The 21,879-nt window shown below is 43.6% G+C and overlaps 1 protein-coding gene across 1 annotated transcript in view; it reads right to left on the bottom strand.

Annotated features, from left to right (window-relative positions):
• Positions 1–13,119, bottom strand: part of CPZ (carboxypeptidase Z) — a 22,200-nt gene extending 9,081 nt beyond the window's left edge. The window contains exons 1-6 of the mRNA XM_008945896.1: positions 13,104–13,119; positions 11,514–11,888; positions 10,504–10,716; positions 8,432–8,628; positions 7,335–7,496; positions 502–660 (exon numbers count right to left, since the gene is read on the bottom strand). Of these exons, the coding sequence (XP_008944144.1) occupies positions 502–660; positions 7,335–7,496; positions 8,432–8,628; positions 10,504–10,716; positions 11,514–11,832 (1,050 nt within the window). The 5' untranslated portion in view covers positions 11,833–11,888; positions 13,104–13,119. The remainder of the gene's footprint in view (positions 1–501; positions 661–7,334; positions 7,497–8,431; positions 8,629–10,503; positions 10,717–11,513; positions 11,889–13,103) is intronic.
• Between the last annotated feature and the right edge of the window lie 8,760 nt (positions 13,120–21,879).

Here is a 21,879-nt window from a genome sequence, read left to right as displayed (position 1 = left end):
CTCCTCATCTGACCTAGAATAAATGTTACAAGGCTGCCACCATATGGCAAAAAAAACCTTTTTTTTTTCCCCTATGGATTTCAATAGGAACTAAAACTGCTGGTCAGGCTTGTTCCTTTTCTTCTCGAAAACAGGAGTAAAGAAATCACAGCCTACACCCTTTATATAGTAAGACCCTGGCTTTCCTTAACCTGTGCCTTGTGAAATCATGTTTGGCCTCACAAAATATAGATAAATCTAAAAAAAAACCAGAATGAGCTAATCATGCATAATGTTCCTGTATTTTAAAGCACACTAAGTAAGTATATAATTAATATTTTCTATATGTATATACACCTGCATTATATATATAAAAGTATTTATTATATTTAATACATACATGCATGCCTATACACACATCTAAAACTGAAATAAAATTTGTTACTTGCTGAAGGAAAAAGTTTACATAGCTCCATATGTAGAAACCATACCAATATGCTCACCCTGCATAAACAGTATTACCTTCTCATCAGGTGTAGGGGAGAACATTTTTTCTTCCATAGGATGCCTTGAATAGTCATAAGGATAGGTCACGACCAGCTCACCCCCATGGAGGCTGGCAGAGAGCACAAATGGGATAGACCTCAACCACTTCATGACTGCTTTTGTCTCAGGGGCCACCTGAAATCCCAGAGAAAAAAAAAAAGCTATGAGTAGTCATGCAGCTCTGAAGGGATTTGAGCTTGGGTAGGATGGGACCCAGTGAAGGAAGGAGTGTGTCAGAAAGGAGAATGCTGAGGCTTCCTTACCCAAGGCTAATGGGGGAAGAGCATCAGTTTGCTCTAGGGAACAGAGGAAACACACTGTTCACTGTGGAAAAACTGAAAAATAAATAAATAAATAATCCAAGAAAGAGAAACTTTGAGAGAAGAGTAACTTTTTATTACAGTGACATTTTCAGCAGTTCAGAGTGATGACAGCAGCATTTTAGGCTTGAAAAATTGTAGTGTTGTACCACCCAAGCAAAACAAACTTACCTAATTTCATTTCCGAATCAATGGGAGTTTGACTTTGGATGAATAAACTGGAATACAGGGATCAGTTTGCAATTCTCAGCACTTGTTGGAAATACATTGTCTCACTTGCTATCATTTGGTTCAGACTTGCAAATAAATGAAAACTGATACATAAACCACACAGTGACTGCAGCCTACCTGTAGTGAACTGCTGCAGAGAAGTTACAAAATCTGTCTTTCCAACACTCTGTGGTCAGTACCAGTGGTCAAGGGAGTGTGCACCAGACTCCTAAGGATGCCCAGGCACCCATCTCCCCCCAAAATGCAGAAGGCTCCTTCACCTCCTGTTTCTAAAGAGTAATTTCAAGGGCTTGCTCCTGTGTTAGTGAATTCTTTGGAGTAACAGTGTCATCTGGTGGCCGGTCCCTGCAAGCCAGACACATGCCAGTGCCCTCGGAGGACGTGAGGGTTTCTTCCTTGCAGCTTGTGACGTTACCAGGGGAAAAAGTGGGTGAGGGCAGAAGCTGCTAATCCGGACAAATGGAGATATGCAGGTTTTTAACAAATGAGCAAGATCTGTCATGATCTACATAGGGCTGCTAACACTGTATCACCCTTTGCTTGGATTCCATCTGCCATCAGGAAATCCTCCTGCCAGGATGCCCAGACAGGCTGATGAGCAGTAACAGTGAGTTGAGTCAGCAGTCTGCAGGGAAAAACCACAAACCAACCAACAACCAAACCAACATACCAAACAGAACCCCGAAAGATCTATGTATTAGAGTTGCAACAGTGTCTGTTTTCTTTGGGTCAGTCTCTATTCTGCTATTGGTAAATCACAGCTTTGGAGATGCAGTGGGTAGCACAAACTTAGATGTGGCACAGAGAAAAATGCTGTGAAGCAAAAGTACACCATGGATATACTACAGCTCCCAGAAATGAGGTACAAGAGCAAAGGATCTCAGGAAAAAGGCATGTCTAAACACAGTTTTTACCTGGGATGATTTAAGATTTCACCTTGCTCATCCCTGATCTAGGCAGGAGGCTACTTCCCATCAGATGCCAGAGTTATCAACAGAGTCGTCCTAGTTTTCAGGTTTCCTTAAAGTGCTAATCTATAGTCATTGAGCCGAACTAGTGCCTCCAGCCACTGTAGCTGTGCCATCTGAAAAGCCTCTAGAGTTAATGGTAGTGAGTAGGGAAGTTTACCTGTGTAGTGGTGTGTTCTGTAGGGTTTCCTGTTATTGGAGGGGCTCCTTGACTGCACACTGCAATAAGAGTTTCCAGCAACAGTGGGACACACACTCGAGAACAAGACAGGATGAGGGATATATATGTAATGATGCCTTTCTTTGGCAATTGCTGTGGTGATTTCTGTGTGGTTGGAGTTGGACTGTTGAGTTGGTTTCTAGCTTGGCTTACTCCTTCCTATGCTACATTATGCACCATGTCTGAATATATTGACTTGTTTATTCCTCCTGTTGTTAGCCACACCATACCTTTCCTGGATTCCCTGCAGCAGGATAAAAGTCTGGCCTACTAGTGTTTACTGCTAATGATCTTGTCTTTTGTGCTGGGCCATGTAGTCAGCAAAAGAGATTAGCATATGGACACAAGTCAGATTGTGCCAATGGACCTCAGAAGCTGGCCAGGTCCATTTTATCTATCAGCCGAGTGGCAGCCCCTGAATCTCTGTGTTACAAACCTTTCAACCTTGGTATTATAAAGAAGCAACTTAAATGTAAGATGAGGTGTTACAGGTAAAGTCTGATCAACTCGGGAAAACACAGAATGCACTTTGTACACCAGAAACCCAGCTGAGGGGCTTTGCATAATTGGGAAGATTAGACACAGTTTCCAGGGGAGGGCATGACCTGAAAAACATTTTTTAAAGGGCAAATAAATGGCACTCCAGACGGAAAGGACAAATGCTCTGCACCTTTTGCAGCCTCACACACCCACTCACACAACACAGAGGTGGGACAAGAAATCAGCCCGTTGGGCTTCCTGAAAGGAACCTGGCAGAGTTTGAGAACACTATCTGTAGCAAAGTATCTTCTATTCTTGTCTTTGTAGAGTGACCTGGGATGATGTGATAATGACTTTTATCTCAGCTGAATTTGGCACTGACCCAGACACTCTCACCTGAACTCTCACCTCCTTTGAGCCCATCTCTTCTGAAGAGCAGAAGATACCAGGTGGCTTGTAAGGGGCTGTGAATAGCAGCACCTGCAGCATGGATCCCTCTTTAGGGTTCTTGGAGCAGCTGAGGACCTGGCACAAAGATCATGCCCTCCAAGCCCTGTAGCACCAGCACTTCCAAGGAGGATGCTGCCCCCAAAATGTCAGCAGCTCCCTGCCCTGCCAGCAGCTGCCACAGCTCCTGCTGCCCAGCCAGAGAGGGGCATGCCTGCTGCCAGAAGCAGCCCTGCTTGCAAACAGCAGCCTCAGACCTCAGTAACATGATTTTTAGGTTGCTTCTGGAGTTCAGTGGGCAAAGGTGAAATGTACTTTTATTTAAGACGTCCTAAATTCAACCCCTCCCCTGATTAGTCAACTTCTCCACTAGATAGCTGCACAGGCCACGAGACACTGCTGTGTCACAGAGCTGGCGTCTTATTGAAGCAAATGTTGTGGGAAATCAGGAGTTTCAATGTCACTATTTTTATCCTTATAGCATTTCAGTGACATCATGTACAGTGATTAAGGCTTTGAAATGTGCACAACCTGGTCCAGCTCCACCGGATGACAGCAGATGCTATCTGTGTCACTCTGGCCTTTGACTATTCAGAGACTTTTCCTTTAATGGGGGTTTTGACTTTTTTTTTTTTTTTTTTTTTTGTTCACTAAGGCTCTTGCTTTTTAGTCAGAGATCAATTTTAAAGTACCCATCTTACAAGAACAATTGCTGCACAAGTACAGGGAATGGCCACTACCCTTTTTAAACCTGAAGCTCATTTCTGTCAATTATACTGCAATTAGTCACTGTCTCCATGGTGTTCAAAGATTTCTTTGTTCCCTTTTAGAAGCAATCAGACTCATTTTCCTAAAGACTATGTCAACCTCCACCAGCACAGATTTCCAAATTCTGTTTGAATCAAGACAATTTAACTGACTTCATTTCAGGTGAAGCCTGAAGTCCCTCAGTCTGAGCTCTCATTACAATAATTTGTAATAATGGGGAACAAAACACATGGTACAGCAAAGGTTATGGGGAGGCAGGAGCTCTCCTGAGTTTCTGGGATTGGCTGGGACTTCACTTTCCATTTTCTGATCTTTATACAATGCCCTGCAATACTGAGATAATTACTTTAATAAGGCAGGTAATAAACTCTATTAAGTAAATGAAAACTGAGAGGCTGGTGTTGAAACACCCAATCTAATGCTTTTGCATACACAAAGCCAACTACTGTAAGAGCCACAGGTTCATCTGCCTGACAAAATTGAAGCTCATTATGGGAGAGCAGATTTGGTTGCCCTGTGATATCAGCAGCAGAGGAGAGGGACATGAGGCTGTGAGACTGCTTACTGCCAGGTTTCTCAACCATGTGGAACTGCAGTTGGCACAGAGATTTTGTGGTGCCATCCAGGTCACAGAAAATGGATTCCCTCATTTGTTCTGCAAAGCATATGGATTTGGAGATGCTTTGGGTGCTGTATAGGTCAGGACCCACATTGGGGTCAGGAGAGCATCTAGAGGTTCCATGAGGAACCTCTAGTTGGTGCTCTGAGGAATGAATCACTGGACCACGACCTTATTGCAATTTCTTCTTCAAAAACAAGAAAAGGTTTGCAGGAGAAGGGATGTGTTTATAACCCTGGGTCTGCACCCACTGATGCAGAGCTCAGACGAGGGTGATTGTATAGCCACCTTGTGTATGGTGACAGACACCCTGGGGTGACCAGTATGCTGCAGCTGGGGCTGAGCTGGCTGGAGCAGTGGAAGTAACCCTGGGAGAAATGTTAGGCTGTCTCCACCCAGCCCTCTATAAACTGCTATGATGTTACACAGTGTCTAAGAAAGCGAAATACATGGTTGTAAAAATGATTTCTGCAAGTGGCTGCCTACCACTGACCATCCCAAAGACCACCAGGAGCACCAGAACCGAAGCAGGAGTTGGGAAGGGTTAGAGGCAGAAAATCTAGAGAGTTATGGGGACTCTGTGAGTATGACTACATGCATAAAATAGACTAAACTTCTTGAACTTAATTCTTTTGAAAATCAGTGGTCTAATACAGCGTGCAGTACTGAGCCTCTCACAGCCTTCCATCTTCACGGGTACTTTATCCTGAAGCCCTTTTATCTGGATTTCTCTACTGTGAACTGGGGTAGCAAAATATGGGGATGCCTTTGGGATTTAGACCTGGCCTCATATGGGATCACCTGCAACAGAGTAGAAAGCTCAAGTATGGTCTTTCAAATCTCTTTGCCTCAGTCTTTAGCAGTAGGACTAGTTGTTCCCTGGGAACCCAGCCCCCTGACCTGGAAGGCAGGGATGGGGAACAGAATGGGACCTCCATTATCAAAGAGAAGTGGTTAGCAACCTGCTACATCACTTAGATACACACAAGTCTGTGGGGCCAGATGGGTTACACCCAAGAGTACTGAAGGAGTTAGTGAATGTTGTCACCAAGCCACTTCCCATCATTTATCAGCAGCCCGGGCTAACAGGGATGTCCCAGTGGACTGGAGGTTTGGAAATGTGACACCCATCTACAAGAAGGGCTGAAAGGAGGATCTGAGGAACTACAGGCCTGTCGGTCTGACCTTGGTGCTGGAGAAGGTTGTGGAGCAAACTGTCTTGAGTGCCATTAAAAACCATATACAGGACAACCAGGTGATCAGGCCTCGTCAGCATGGATTCATGAAAGGTGGGTTGTACCTGATGAGCCTGATCTCCTCTAAGAAAAAGTGACCCACCTAATGGATGAGGGAAAGGCTGTGGACGTTGTCTACCTGAACTTAAGTAAAGCCTGGCTGCTCATGTCTTAGACAGGTGTATGCTCTGCTGGGCAAAACAGTGGCTGGATGGCCAGACCCAAAGAATGGTGGTGAATGGAGCTGAATCCAGTTGGCAGCTGATCACAAGTGGTCTTCCCCAGGTCTGAGTATCTTCTTCAAGGTCAAGAGGCTCTATAGAGGGATCTGGACAGGCTGGATTGATGGGCTGATGCAATATGAGGTTCAACAAAGCCAAGTGCCACATCCTGCACTTTGGTCACAAAATCCCCATGCAACACTTCAAGCTTGGGGAAGAGCAGCTGGAAAGGTGTCAGGCAGAAAGGGACCTGGGTCTACTTATCAACAAACAACAAGCTAAATATGAGCCAGCAGTGTGCCCAGGTAGCCAAGAAGACCAACGACATCCTGGCTAGTATGAGAAATAGTGTGGTCAGCAGGAGTAAGTGGACTTGGTAGAGTTAGGTTAATTGTTGGACTCAGTGATCTTAAAGGTCTTTTGCAACCTAAAGGTTCTGTGATTCCATGTTTCTAAATCTTCTGCTAATACACCAGCAGCACAAACAGCCCTATTCCACACCTGTCTGAGGCTCTGTGCTAATAATAAGAATTGAATTATAATAAAATTGAGTTTAGAAGCAGAAGAAAAGCAAAGCTCCCAATATTTTGGCTTCCTGTGTTTCTTCTGTCAAGAGGAACTACATTCCATTGTGAATTGCTAGTGCCAGGGGCTGCTGGACTGCCAGCAGCACAAGTAGGACTCAGCTCTGCATTCCTGGACCTTGCATAAGATGAAACTTTGTGATGATGAGTTTGAGGTCCTGCACTGCTGCGTCCTTCCTGGTCTCCAGGACTGGAGGCAGCAGCATCTCTCCCTTCCAGCACCACTGCAGAGTGACAGGCTGTTTCTATTGCTCCAGTGGGGTACAGTTATTCATAAACACCCTTTTTGTGGAAGCTGATACCACACAGCTTCACATGAAGCCTTTTTAAGTTTTCCAAGGCAGAAACCACTATTGCATCAAACCTGTGCAGAGCTTTGTACAAGGAGCGCCAGCTCCATAAAGTCTTTAACACACTACCACAGTCCAAGTAACTGATGATGAATCATTACACGCTTGCGACTCCCTCCTAACAGTCATTATTTTTAATCTAAAATAGCAAAATGCAAATTATCCACAAATTTTCCCAGATGTGTGACACCTGCCTCTTAGGCCAGACCTACACCATGACTTTTCATGCCGATTTTGAGCCTGTCTTGTTCAGTCCTACTTATAAAATCTGATTGCCAGAGAGTAACTTCAGACGAAGCAATCTCAGTTTCTTAATTCCTCAGATGCTCTGTAGTATATGTGATTTATAAAATCTGTAATTCATACCTTACCCCACCAGTAGGACTGTGGAATGGGGATGTGGTCAAGGCGGGCCCCGTGAATCCCAGCTCTTCTGTAAGCCTCAGACGTCAAATCTGGGAAATTTCTGTTCAGGTCCAAGTTCTGAGCTGTCTGTCGTCCAATGACCCATCCATTGTAACCAGCTCCCTAATTTGTAACAGAGAAGCCAACAGCAGAATAACTTCCTGTCTCAAAATATCACTTTGTGGAAATTGTTTAAAATGACATTTTAATCAAGGGAAATTTTTAAAAGTAAACTGAAGACGTCTATACTGTTAAAAAGTCACACTTCAGAATAATCTGTTACCCCCATAAACTCTAATGCACTAAGTAGCACACAGGAAGCATTTCATTCACCAGTGATGTGACTCATGAGAGGAACACAGCAGCTTCTCACTCAGCACAGAGCAGCATGCACGGTGGGTTAGAGGAGGAGAAAAAGAAAATACAGCTGACGCTCCAAGACGGGGTCAGGCAGAATGGAGGAACACCACACTCATAAAGCAGCCAGAGCTCACCACATGAGAAAAAGAAAGGTCCCATTTCCATGCTAATGGTGCCAGCAGTAAATGTGAGGCGAAAAGAAGAATGTCAGGTAGCACAGAGCAGAAGTTTGGCCTTTACAAGTCTCCTTCAGACACCAGGTGATCTCTGAAAGCTGTCATCTATTATGAAAGCATGACAGTACTGAAAATACATTTTATTATATCTGTTCTTCTGAAAGAGGAAAAACATCTATTCCACAGTAATAAACTACATTTCCTTATAAAATAATTTAACAGTCATTACAGTGAGTCAGTGGCCATTTTGTTCTAGAACTGAGAGCAGACAGTGCTAAATGTGTGAAAAAGTAACAGTCATCGCTTGCAGGCAGCAAAAATGACAAACGTGGCTCTGATTTCCTCTTAGCTCTGTTTGCATCATCTTTGGAAAGCAACCTACCACCAAACCAACTTGGGATTCTGGTTGCCAGTTATTAACACTCCCTCCCACACATGACACTCCCCTCCCAATTTCTGCTTTCGCATGGGTAATTTCAGCAAGATGAAGCACTGAACATTTTCTTATAAGAAGTCTTTTACCTCTTCTGCAGCCAGTTCATACCCATCAGGGTTGAGTGAAGGCAGGAGATGAATCCTGGTATTATTAATTAAGGTCTGGATGCGAGGGTTGCCGAGAAGATACTCCGAACACAGATACTGTGCGAGGTATATTAGCAGTTCCTTCCCCACAACTTCATTTCCATGCATATTGCCAATGTACTTGAATTCTGGCTTAACTGTGGAATATGAAGTAATGAGATGTTTTAATTTGATTACACCTGGATGGCTTCCAAAAGCAGAGTAACTCAAATAGCTTGCCGATGAGTCAGAAAGTATTATTTACACTAATTTAATGCATACGTTCCTGTAAATATCACACTAGTTTCAGGTTAATTTCCTTCCGCTACAAGTCAGTTCAGTGACAATTTCAATAGTGTGAAATAAAGGAAGTGTACTTTCAGGATCACAAACCATAGGAGGCAATCATTCCTCTGAGCTTTTGCTGGGCTCATCATTCATTTTCAACAAAGAATTCTGCAAACAAAAATGTCAAGCCATGGCTGAGAAGGAACAAGATACACCCCTGGCACTCTCATTTAGCTCGGGCAGCTTCAATGCCTTATTTTGTCACAGATGCTAGAAATGACCTGCAGATGTGTAATACATTACCCCTCGATCTGGAACAGAAAACAGGCTGTGCATAAAAAGTGGTATTTAGGCTAAATAGCCCTGGAATAATACTATTTGAAATATACAACTTCACAATTCCTTGCAGTTATTCTTTCAATTTCCATCCTTCCTTAGAGACTAATGGAAAGTAGAAAATAGATGCACTTTGGAGACACCCTTTCCTGTCTATCCCTTCACCTTCGATTCTGGCCAGCCTACAGCGCTAGATACCAGAGGAGGGCTGGTGCAGAGCTAATGTGCCAGCTTCCTCAAACTGGCTGAATCTTCAGCTCTAGAGCTATTTCAGCCCTCTTTTGTGCTGTCCTGAGCAGCATGAAGCAACAGATGCAGAAGGAAATGCTAGGTAATATGTTAAACTGCCCTTTTTTATCATGCCATATCACAGATTTAATTTAAAAGCCTGATTCATAGGCTTTTTGTTTTCCTGGCAAATAGAATATCAGATTAAAAAGACACCTGCAACTTCTCTTCTTTACCCAAGACAGAAAGGATGATAGGCCAGGAATTAGTAATGTAGGTCTTTGCTCTGTTGAAGATGCCTACTGGGGTCTTGATCAAGTTTAAAGGCACCTCAGAATACCTCTACACCATGCAAGGCAGCGTGGCCAAGAGTAAACAAAGCTAGCACCAGCCTTTGCTGTCTTCTCTGCCTCCACTGCAGCACAGCACACAGAGGACACAGTAGCTTGGCCTGACATGATGATCTTAATAAAGTATTGTCAGATGAAGTTCTGCTACACTGCTGAGGCTGTTTTGATACTGCTGCTAGTCTGATGAAGCAACAACCTCAGACTCTTGGTTTGCAGTAATGGCCACAGTAGTCCATCCACCAGACTTAGTCAGGTACCATAGTTCAGCTGGGAGCTGGTAACTGGAAAACAACACCTAATACTCCCCAAGTATGCATTTTTAAGAATTTAGAACATTTGAAAATCTGGCCCTTGCTCAGTGATGAATCTCCAAAATAGAGATCAGCACTGTTCCCCTTTGCAGAGAAGTTGTGAGGATTCCTATCCTAAAGGTGTTCAGGTGCTATGGTAACATAAATCCCTGGTGCAAAAGGAAACTGAGGAAGTGGTAGATGATGGAGAGGGCAGGCCAGGAACAGAAGACTATCCCAACCTGTTTGTACGCTAGCCACAAATAAGTAATAGCCATACTGGTACTGCAACCAAGCACACGGTCATACTTTTAGGGACAACAAATGCCAACCATGGTCATAAAGTTAGAAAACTGCAACAGGACTGTAGTTACTACAATGAATCATCAGCTATTGTTCTAATTCAGGAACACGAAGGAGGATAAATGGGTTTGAATCAATGCTTTTTACAGTTTAAGTGATATCTCATTAAAAGGACCTGCTTTCACTTGGATAATCTGGGCTCCCCTCGAGCAACCTGATCAACACTGATATAACTCACGCAGTTCATGGTGTCCAGGCTTGGTTGAAAACTCAATCACAAACAGATCCTTCCCTTCAAAACTGCGCCCGATACTGTAAGTTGTTGCAATATGGGAGCACTTAGACACAGTCTTCTTCAACGTGCTCACCATTTGAGAGTACGAATGGTGTTTGAACTGAATAAAAGTTGCTGGCAAATCAGAAGGCAAATCTTCCTCAACATCTACTTCTCCTGCAAAGGAAAATTGTAACACAGTGTCTAAAACCATGGTGCTCAAAGAATTGTATGAATGTCTGCACTTTTCTGCAACATACCTTCTTCAGGAGTAGGATTATAGAAAATACAGCTGCAATCAAAACCTGAAGTCTATGTAGTACGTCCTACACTGTTTATCGTGGCATATTTTGTTTGCATAATCACACTAACACATACGCACACTGACAAATATTTTAAAACTTATTATATCCAGTCATAATTTGCTTTTTGTCATGCTTAGCACATTTTAGTCACAAAATGTACAGATTTTTTTCCTTTGAATGTGGTGGATCACATTAAATTTTTATGAGATTCAGCTGTCTTCAGTTATCTGGTTCTTCTTCATCCAAACAAAAATCTGTGACAATCATTAATAAGATTATTTTAATGAGCTGTTATGTTTGTCAAGTAGGCATGAATTTATGACTGCATTAACATTTCAGGTTTAAATAAAATATTTCAAATATACAGACAGCTATCACACAGGGCAGGGCTCATCCAAATGCACATTGGCAGTCCAAACATCTAGCTCTGAGCTGCCTGTCTTGACACTTTTTTGTCTATGAGGGAGAAAAACAGATGCTTCTTGAGCAGTTTAATTAAGTGTTTAATATAGGTGGAACAAAATGAATCACACCTTACAGGTGTCTATAAAGACGACAAGCTGAGATGACAAGCAGAGAGGTTTTGTGTCATAGACATGTCAAGCTGAGTGAGATGAGGCCCCCTCGATCTAGACAAGTAAGATGTGTCAGCAGAGCTGCCTTCCTCACCTCGCAGCTTTGCCAGCGGGTCAAAACATCCCTCTTCCTCCCCAGCAAAAAAGCGGTCGCAGTCTAAGAAGTAGGGCCAAGCCATGTCTATTGCATCAAAGGCAGGGAGGCAATTTTTTTTCAGGTTTTCACAGACGTGTCTGCAGGGCTTGATAACTTTGTCCTTTTCACACTGCGGGGCCAGCACTGAGCAGCCCAGGAGCCTCAGGTCTGGGTTGCATTCTCCCTGGAGCAAGTTGTGCAGCACGCTGATGAGGATGTACTCAGAGCTGTACTCAATCACTTCCCGAGACTTCTGATCCAGAAAATTGGGATACATTGTTTGAGTATAGGCAACATCAGTACAAGAACTTAAGGAAATGTCCACGCATTTTGCTGTGAAAAGGAGATGAACGTATGAAAGATAACTTGCTTCACTGGCACTCTGTATAGTTCAAAGACAACATAACAAATAAGACATTCAGTGAACTTTTTGTTTGTTTGTTTGCAGACTGGAGGCAGTTTGCAATACTCTCAAATGATTTTGATGTCTAAAACCACTTATAAAAAGTTGATGGAAAGGGTGGTTGGTGTGGAGATTGATTGCGAGCAGTTTGATGCAAGTAGATGTCATTCAGAATTCAAATGGTATCTGACAATTTGATGCGGCACCAGGGGTTATCTGATTGATAAGCCCTGTTCTTAAAATGAGATTTATTTTGTAATTCAATACATGAACAGCAACAAAAGGATAAATCCCTGGCCAGAAAACATTGGAGTACCAGGCCCACATGAACGTTCTTTTAACAAATAGCTTGGAAACCATCAAAATTAATAAAGCCTGGTTTCCAAAGGAAAGGCTGTCTTATAGTCAATTAAATCTTATATGATTTAAATTAAGAATACAGTTTAAGGTTATTAAACACCAGAGAATCCATAAGAGAGAAAAATGCCCTGCTGAGGTGTGAATTTGCTGCTGCCTAACACTGGAAAACACTCAGATTCCTGAATAAAGTGATATCACTCTCCTCTGTCCTTGCCTTTTAGTATGAATTCACTGATGAGGAGTGAGATCATACAGATTTTTTTTCCTTCAGTGGAGAAGGCATCAGTTAAGATATTTCTTTTCTTTGCTTGGCCCCACAAAATTTTTAAGACCTTAATTCTGAATATGCAGCCCCTCTGTGACATTTGATTGAAACTGTCCAGAGAGATCAAAAGTTATTCTGGGACTTGACTCACGGGCAAGGAATCCCATAAATGTGCTTATATATGTATTGTCATAAACAAAATACTTTTCAAGAAATCAGGTTAAGAGGTCTTAGGAAAGATAAATGTTGATAATACCTTCAACCCACTCAGAGGTGAAAAGGAAGCAATAGAGAGATATCTCTTCATAAAATTACTGGCTGTTATAGTAATGGCTCTATGTTTGAGCCTCTAGCAAATACTATTGTCACAGGAGACAAATCCTACCTTGTGTGAAAGAGATCATCTCTCTAGGAACAAGACCTACTATAGCACCAACATTAGAAAACTTGCCAGGAAATAATAAAGAAATACTTAAGGTTTTGAGATTCTCCAAGGCCAGCGAGCAAAGTCACATCATACCTTTCTGGACAGTTTGGCATCGACCTACAAATAAAGAGGGAAAAAAAGCATTATGGGGCAGGTATCTGTGGTACCTCCCCCATGCTAGGAATTTTCCAATCTGGTATCCCCACAGAGGCTGCTGCAGCTATAAGTCCCGAGGTCCAGCCAAACCAGGGACAAATAGGTATTCTCAAGAGGGAATATTACATATATACCCAAATATGTACATATTACATACATATTCCAAAGAAAAATCAGTACAGGCAAATATAGCACCAAAAGCATAATCCCATTGCCCTTCCTGGCTTATCAGGATGAAAGACCACTGATGGAAAAGAAGTACAGGTAGATCCCTCCAGTAGCTCATCTTAGGCACACTGGAACCCTGGTAGCTAAGCTCATTTTACAGAGTAGGTGGCCTCTATATCCACCGATCTCCCAGTCGCCTCAAGTGCTGACACATACACTGGTCTTCCTGGTAGCTGGCCCAGACCTAGGATCTCTACTAGCCAAGCCAATCTGGTAGCCCCACAGAGGTGGGGCCCCGACAGAAGCACTATGGTCTTCCCAACAGCTGGCTTGGACCTCCTGGTTCCTCAGCAGACAACTCTGAGACAATGCAGCCTGTTCAGTACCCAGCCCAGCGTGATGAGTAGCTACTCAGCTCCCAAATCTTTTGTCCTGCCCACTGCTAGTCCAGCTTGGTGTTCATTAGCAGCTGCACACACTGACATACACACACAAGGCATGTGCACTTTGGTCCCTCCAGCTGCTGCATACCAGACACAAAAGCCCCTCTGACCCACAGTCTCATGCCAGCCACTGGCATGTAGAGTCCCATACGTCCCCATCCACACACACACACAAAGGGACAGTCACCCAGGCAAAGAGTTGGAAATGGAGATTAATAAAACAACAGGACAGACTAAAGGGATCAGACAAGCACACTGACCAGCCAACCTTGGATCCTCTTTAAAATGGGAGGAACTGACAATGTATTGGAGTGTGGTTGTGTAAATCAGACTAACGTTTGAAAAAGACAAGCTGTCCAGCCCTGACAACTTAACAATATTTCTAAACATGCTTAAAAACTATGTTAGGTGCCTAGGATATTTCAGTGATTAAAATGTAGGTCTTTAGTACTCTGGTTTAGTCTAAAAGTCCATGTGAGTCTTTCTATACATAGCAAGATACCTTATGAATCTTCCCCTAACACATCTCTTGGTCCCACATAATGCTGTGCATACCCTTCCTGTAAAATATTAAGGTTTTGTTGGATACGAGGGGACATATTTCTTCCCCATCCTACTTACCTCATCCTATCTCTAGCAACTGCATTTTATAATCCTTTTAATAACATCTTAAAACTAATTATTTTCCTCCCCAACTACTCTCACGGGAAAGCTTTTCCAAAAGCTCACTCCCCTAATGGCTAGAAATTGCCTTCTAATTTCCTGTCTAGAAGTATTCATGGCCAGTTTATATCCATGTGTTGCTGTGCCAGCATTGTCCTGCAGTTTACACAGCTCTCTGCGCTGCCTGCTGCATGCATTCATTGAGTGCTTGCAGAGAGCAGTCAGATCCCCTCAGCTTTCTATTCACTAGGTCAAAGAAATGAAGCTCTCTTGATTTTGAAGGCACATGGTTTGATGACCCAGATGCTCCTGTAGCCAATGATTCTATATTGCCTTTCTCCAATACTGGCAACTAAAGAAAAATACTGCTACCAAGGTATCAAAGCTGTTTTCATCAGTGCCTCATAGAAGCCAAGCCACTATGTGCAAGCTTTTTAAGCACCAACTGGTCTGCTTTCCTTGTGATGTATTTTGGATCTAGTTATGCTGTTATTTCTTCTGACTCAGTGAACTGAGCATGTTTGTTCTCATACGATCAAATTCATGACGTTTTCTTTCTTTCCCATTAAGGAAAGTTTAAACTTCTACTTTTGTATTATTTGTTTAAACGTAATCATCTGCTTGTGTGTTGCTAATGAGTTAATCATTCTTTAGCCAAAAGAAAATCAACATAATGAGAACAAAATTACCCTGGAATTTTATCTTGGAGGGAGACATTTAATTGGAAATGAGTCTAGTTCTGTATTATGAATTGTCATTGATCCACATTACCTCATAAAATGAATGAGGAATCAGAACTAGCAGAAACAGTTGATTTCCAACACCAGCAAATTCTGGTAAGCAGAATCCATCTGCCAAATATTCTATGCAGAGGGGAAAACTTGGTGTGGATGGGACTTGCATTCAGCCACTTCCTAAGGAACAGAGTGACACTCTCTGGTTATCACCAGGGTCATTAGCAATGCATCCCCCCCAGTATCCTGAAGGCTGGTTAAGAAATACTCCACACCTTTTTTCTCCTCAGCAGACTGTATTTTAGCTATTTTTTTCAGACTAGAGGGTCGGGTGTGCTAACTGCAGTCCTTCCTGGGCTCACCTGGGAAATAGCAATGCTCTTCCTGCAACTGCTCACATTTCCTCAGAAGTAAAAGGCATTTCCCCTCTACTGGCTCCATGACCAAGCTACAAATATCCTTTTTGTTTGTCTCCCCAACACGCACTGACCAAATGATGAAACTGAGGCACATGAACTCAGCCAGACTGCTACTACTGTGCAGGAGTGCTATAGCCATCAGTCAGGTTGATACGTGGCACAAACCCGCTCTCAATGGTGTATTCTGCCTATTCAGCTGGACCAAAAAGGTATTCTGGCAACATGCTGGGACGAGCTGAGGAAACCAAAGGGAAAATGCATCAGGCAGGGTCTGGGCATGGTGCTGCTGTTTCTCCCTGCTCTGGCTCTCCAAGCAGTGGCAGTTTTGCTGCATTTAGCATATGCCTCTTTCTGCCCAGCTGGCCAGGAGAGGTGTCAGGAAGCAATGGATAGCTGATGGAAGAGACGTGTAATTGTGCTGTCATATGCTGCAGCTGGGTTCACGAGCGGACTGGATCATTTTGAGCAGGAGTAGATGCTAGCACGGGAGAGGTAAAGACAGTTCTGGTTTCAGAAAACCACACTACCCACTCACACCAGTGAGTGCTACCCGGCTTCTACGCTTTGTTATTTTTACCCTACTTACAGGTAGAGGCAATCTGTGAAGAAACATGGCTATTACTCATTAACAAAGATGCTGACTTTAGGGGCTAGATTTATTTTTCAGATGAGGAATCCAAATCCATATAAACCTTTCCCATGGCACCCGAAGTTGTTCATCGCAGCATACGTTAAGCAGAGGTGATTCTTAAACACAGGATAAGGCTTTTCCACTACTTTTTGCCCAGGATGTCCCTTATAAACTCAGAGCTACCAAGACTCACTCATTGACAAGTAGCAAAAGTGACGATGACTCCTGGGTCCTAAACGTAGATCTGAGCCTAAACTTAGACCTAAGCCTCACATTTTTTCAGCATACCATGCTGTCTTCTCTGTCTTCGCCAGAGACATCTGTGCAGCTTCTTCTGCTATGTCTGAGGCTAGCTCTGCCCAAACTGTAGCACTAAGCTGCCATAAGATGCATCCATGAGCTACAGTTCTGTCTAACAAACATTCAGGAGTGAAACAGCTTGAGCTTTCAGGTTATTAGGAGTTAATATACATAAAAGCAAGAAAGAAAAGGTCTCATAAATGCCTTGCTTTACAGCCAGTCTTAAATGTGTATGTGTGCTGATGTGGTGTTTGGACTTTTCTTATGTTTCCTAACGCCAATGCTTGCATATGTTTTGGAGGGTGCAGCTCTGCAAGGGCCAAAGATAATTCTCCAGCCTGTGTACTTACATAAAGAAGTGTGGATGCACGTAGCTGGGCCAGAGCTTGCCAGCCTGGAGAGCAAGCAGCAGGAAACTCTCCGAGGCCAGCTCCCGAGCTGCAGCTACATGCTCTGCTCCTGGAGCCCCCACCCGTGGGTCTGGGTCTCTGCACACAGAAATGAGCAGCAAACCCCCGTCCCCACTTGTCACAGCTCGCTTTGTCAGAGCTCTGGCAATGCCAGAAGAGTTCAGCTGCTCCATTTCTCTTTTTCATAAGAGGAATGACAGGCAATGATACACGGAGAGTTTCTTAGATCTCCAGATAAGCTTGGCAGGCTTCAGTTGCTGCTGCTTCTGTGCTTGAAAGACCCCAAACCTTTTCGAGCAGAGGCCTCCTTAGGCTCAGAGGAAGACAGTGCCACTGACTCTTAGTCCCATCTGCAGACAGGTTGCTACAGAGAGACTTTTTTCTTCCTGACCCAGAAAAACCTTTTCAATTTTTTATGTTTATTTTTGTACTCTAACTATTCCACCAGAGCTACAAAACCTCTTTCTGTAGCACAGCTTCTAAGATTAGGGATAAAATAACTTATTGAACAGGCGAAAAGCCATTTCAAGCTTTTTGAGCCCTCTCTATAATATATGCTTCTGGTTTTAATTTGCAAAGGCAAGCTTGAAAATCTACAATGCAGCACATACATATTTTACTGCCAAGCTTACATTTTTTCCCCTTGATGATTCAGCACTGAAAGAAGCAAGCCTCTGTGATTAACCCTAACCCAGACAACAGAGCTCAACAGCTACTTCCAGAGCCATAGCTTGGCCCCTTGCCCTTCTAAGAGCAAAGCCAACAGGAGAGTTGTGTGCTTGAGGATACAGAATAAGCCCAAAGGCCAGTCATAAATTCAAAATATCTAAGTCATTCAGTGAGGCTTATACAATTGTACTGTTATGAGTGACAGATCAAACAGTGTTAGATAATTTATCTTGCAAAGGCCAGCACAACCCCTACCAGCTTTCTGTGTTTCTTGCAATACTATTTTAAACTGGAAGATACATGTATTCATTTCAGGCTGCTTATAGTCAAAACCTCTGCTTTTCCAAACAAAGCATTTCAGTTTCTAATCACATTATTATTACTCTCCTTGTGTTTCTACACAGTTCATGGAGGTGGTCTTTGCAAAAATAATCTGCCTTGTAACACTAAGGAGTCAAAGCTTAATTTCAGTGGCAATATGCAAACATTGCTGGTCTGTACCATTCTGCAAAGCACTGCAACAGCACCTGCCAATGACAAAGCACAGCCTGCCTCCAGAGCCAGCTCAAGGCTGTAGCATAAGGACAAGAGCAGGGCAAGTAGTAATATAGGATTCTATAAAGGATCAGAATCACCAGGAGGAGGTTGCAGGAGGAATAAAGGGACTATTAGCAGAGGAATGAGGCAGCTAAGTAGTTTGGCCAGGGGCAAAGTGGTCGAGCAGAAAGCCCAGGAGAAAAAGCAGCAACACATCTACGGCATACATGCAGGGACAGAAGCTGAGAAGATTCCCAGACACAGAGAAGGAATTCTAGGAAAACTGGAAGTGAGAGGAGTGATTGCAAAAAGCAGCCCACATGGCTAACTGCTTTCTCTGGATACACCAAAGCTTTTGTGAGTAGAGAACTGAATCCCCGTTACTAATCTTCCACTCCAGCAATCGCTGTGACTGCCCCAGGGCAGTGATGTGATGGCAGATGGGCAGAAGCAGCATGCAGGAGCCCAAGTGCAGGCAGAGAAACAAGCCCTGGTTTAGCCCTGCTCCCTCACATGAGGAAGCCTGAAAGCACCTGAAAGAGATTAATGCCTAATCTGCCTTCACTCTGCAGAGCAAGATCACAGCAGGAAGACCCAAGCGTATTCACTGTTAATCACCCTTCTTTCTAACCCACCTGCTGCCTGGCATTTGGTTAAATACCCACTTTTACTGAAATACTGAAGGTGTTCCCACGTCAATGACATTGCAGTCGACTCTTCCAGGACCCTTTCTCTCAAAGGACTGGGCTAGGGCCTGCAAGAAGATGCTGAGTCTTTCCCATGGATGATGGGAGTCCATGCAACCTGCTGAGCACGGACCAAAACCTGTGCAGATGCACACCAGGACCCGCCACTCGGCAATGGCTCAAAATCAGACTCAGTTGTGGCCAGTAAAACTCCTTTGTTTCTAATTGTCAGGATGCAACTCAAACATGGCTGCAGTTTTAGAAGCCTAACAGAACTGACAAAGAGTATTTGTGTCTGCCTGTCTGTCCCCACCACCTGTCTCAGTGCCTCTAATAGCAGGATCCCCAGTGGCACCACAGCTCTGTCTCTGGCCAGTAAGTGCTGCTCCAAGGAGTCCTCCCAGAAGAAAATCCTGAACAGAAGCATAATTCACAAAACAAAACCCACTAAATGCTCTTTTTCAGCCTCAGCTACATTGTTTTCTGAGTTGTGAGGGAAAAAATTACTGATTGGGAGGACAAAATGCCACAGACAATAACAACAAAATGGCCTAGCAGTTGTGAAATTGTCTGAAAGCTTGCTGGGCTGCAGATGTGGCAGGTTTGCAGCTGAACATGTGTTTGCTGTGCACCAAGATGATCTGGAGATGTACAGAGATCATCTCTTGGTGTTTGGTCAGTGAAGAAATGAGAAATTAGCTCAGATCCATGGGACACTGTTGTTAAAACAATAGCTGAGGTGAGAAAGTGGAATAGGTCAGGAAATCTCTACAACTATCATCTAAAGGATCAAATTTTTATTACAGTGATTGAAGAAGGGTGGAAACACTTATTAGGCTGGTAACTTGGAGCTGTGATGCCTCCATAGCTCGACTTTGTGACCGTATACTCTCTATAGCTCAGTACCCACTGTCTAAGGATGCAGTAGCCTCTAAGTGCTTTGGCCAACGGCTTGAGTCAGAAGCCTATCTTTGGGCAAATTCAATTTGAATGCCACTGGACAGAGGATCATGTCTGAAAAATGGATGTTTTTATCTTTGGTGCTACAGCCCTTCCAAGCCAAAACATTATTCCATCCTCTTTTAACAGTCTATACAGCTTTCTAGCATAACACTTGTCTTTTCATGTTTAGATGTATAAGAACCACTGTAATTAACAGCACACCCGATTCTTTTGTAGGTAGTTGTTTTTTAGCCAAATGTGGTATTTTTCTGTTACAGAAGACTGGCTTGTAAATGCAACAGCCTTGACTTAAATCCATGCCTTAATCTCATACTGTCTTCTAGATAAGGGTGTCCTGTTATAACCCTGCAAAACTGAAATAGTGCCAATTAAATTAATGGAGTTAGAACGGGATAAAAAAAAGGGATTGAAATTTCAGATTTATTTCTGCAACAGGCAGAACAACCTAAGTCCTTAAACTCTAATATCTGTGACAGCTGCATCCAGCTGAGGGGGTGACTCTATCTAAACAATATTTATCAGTCATAAAAGCCCAGTGGAGAGACCAGGATGTGGCTTACCAGTCTCAAACAGCATGTTCATAACGTGATCGGTGACTTCTGCATGGTACCTCCATGCTCAACCACTCCTCAAACAATGGCACCTGTAACATTTATCCAACATTTGGTCCAGGTTTGAGGAGGGGATGTCTCTCACATGGTGTGGGGAGCCCAAAGAAGACAAGATTAGCTATCAAACAGCCAGCACACCCAGCACACTATGCGACTGTGTAAAGGGAAAGGCAACGTCTAGAAATGTTAAAGGGGATCAACAATTAGCATTACCAAGTCTTGCTAAAAGCCTAGTCATGCCTTAGGGCAGTGGGGGATTTTGCTCACATTTTATGTATTTACAAACCCACAATTTAAAAATGTCTGAACAAGTATTCTGAAAAAATGCTTTGCCTTCAGATTAAAATCATATATAAACTATTTCAGCAGTAACAGGATATACCTGTGTATTATATATTTTCAATATAAACTTGCTTCCCTAAGTGGCTGTTTCTGATCCCATTTCCCCTGTTAAATGTAGCTGAAGATCAGCATTGCTAGAAACAGTAATTGTGTAGAAATACTCGAGTCAGTGGCAGGAATCCAGAGCAGCTCACATGACTTGGTGATGACAACCGGGTTTACGAGAGCTGGAATTTCTCATCTTGTGAGCGTGCATGATGATGCTAGTTCTGCATTTTTTTACAAGACTTGGACTCATCCATCTTGGGTGCTGCAGGCGAGATTGCTACAGCTGGGGTTTTCCCATACGTGGCAGTACAGTACTGTGGCCATGCTCTGTGCCTGTGCCTGCCCCTGCCAGCCACAGCAGGATAAGACCCAGGTGACACCACTGGCTGAAAGGTAGAGAATCAGACCCGAGCCTGCTGCCAGGTCACCCAGTGCAGCCACAGTCATGACAGCAGCAGTACCTGGAGAAGCTCTGCCCCTGTGTGTGCACAGACACGGGTTTCACCAGGAAAGAAGCTGTAGAAATGCCCACAGCGAGTGAATTAGTATGTTCAGGTCCCATGAGGCTGAGGCCAGTGTGTATCTCATGGAAGGAAATGGCTTTTCCCTCAGCAAAAAAACATGGCACATTATGGAGATAGGATCAGCAAAGAAAGTGGAGCATCCACATGGAAAACCACTTTTTCTGTCAGTTTGACTTTCCAGAAGACAGTCCTACTCAATGATGTGACTTAGAGAGGAGCCAGTGCCAAAAACCTGTTCTTTCTCCAGAAGAAATTCAATACCTGTCCTCTGCCTCCAACCCTGGTGTTTTCTTCCTCCTCAGGCTCTCTTCCTCATAGCTCCTCACTCCCTCCTATCTCTACTGCTTAAACACGGAGACCCTCAGGAAGGGGCAACGGCTGGCTCAGGAGCAGAGCGAGCACTCCCATTGAAGGATGACGGGAATGACCAAGGCGCTTGGAGAGCAGGAGACCCAGAGGTGACAGCGTGCCAGGCAGGGCTGCCCTGGGGGCAGCGCTCCAGCTCCTTTCCTACCTTCACCTCAGATCCAACAGCCTTCAAACGCTCGCACCGGGAGCGGGAGCT

Source organism: Merops nubicus, unplaced genomic scaffold (assembly GCF_000691845.1).
Source record: "Merops nubicus isolate BGI_N331 unplaced genomic scaffold, ASM69184v1 scaffold4228, whole genome shotgun sequence".
In the NCBI taxonomy this organism is placed as follows: domain Eukaryota; kingdom Metazoa; phylum Chordata; class Aves; order Coraciiformes; family Meropidae; genus Merops; species Merops nubicus.
The sequence above is the reverse complement of the archived record's forward strand: the minus strand, read 5'-3'. Positions and strand labels throughout refer to the sequence as shown.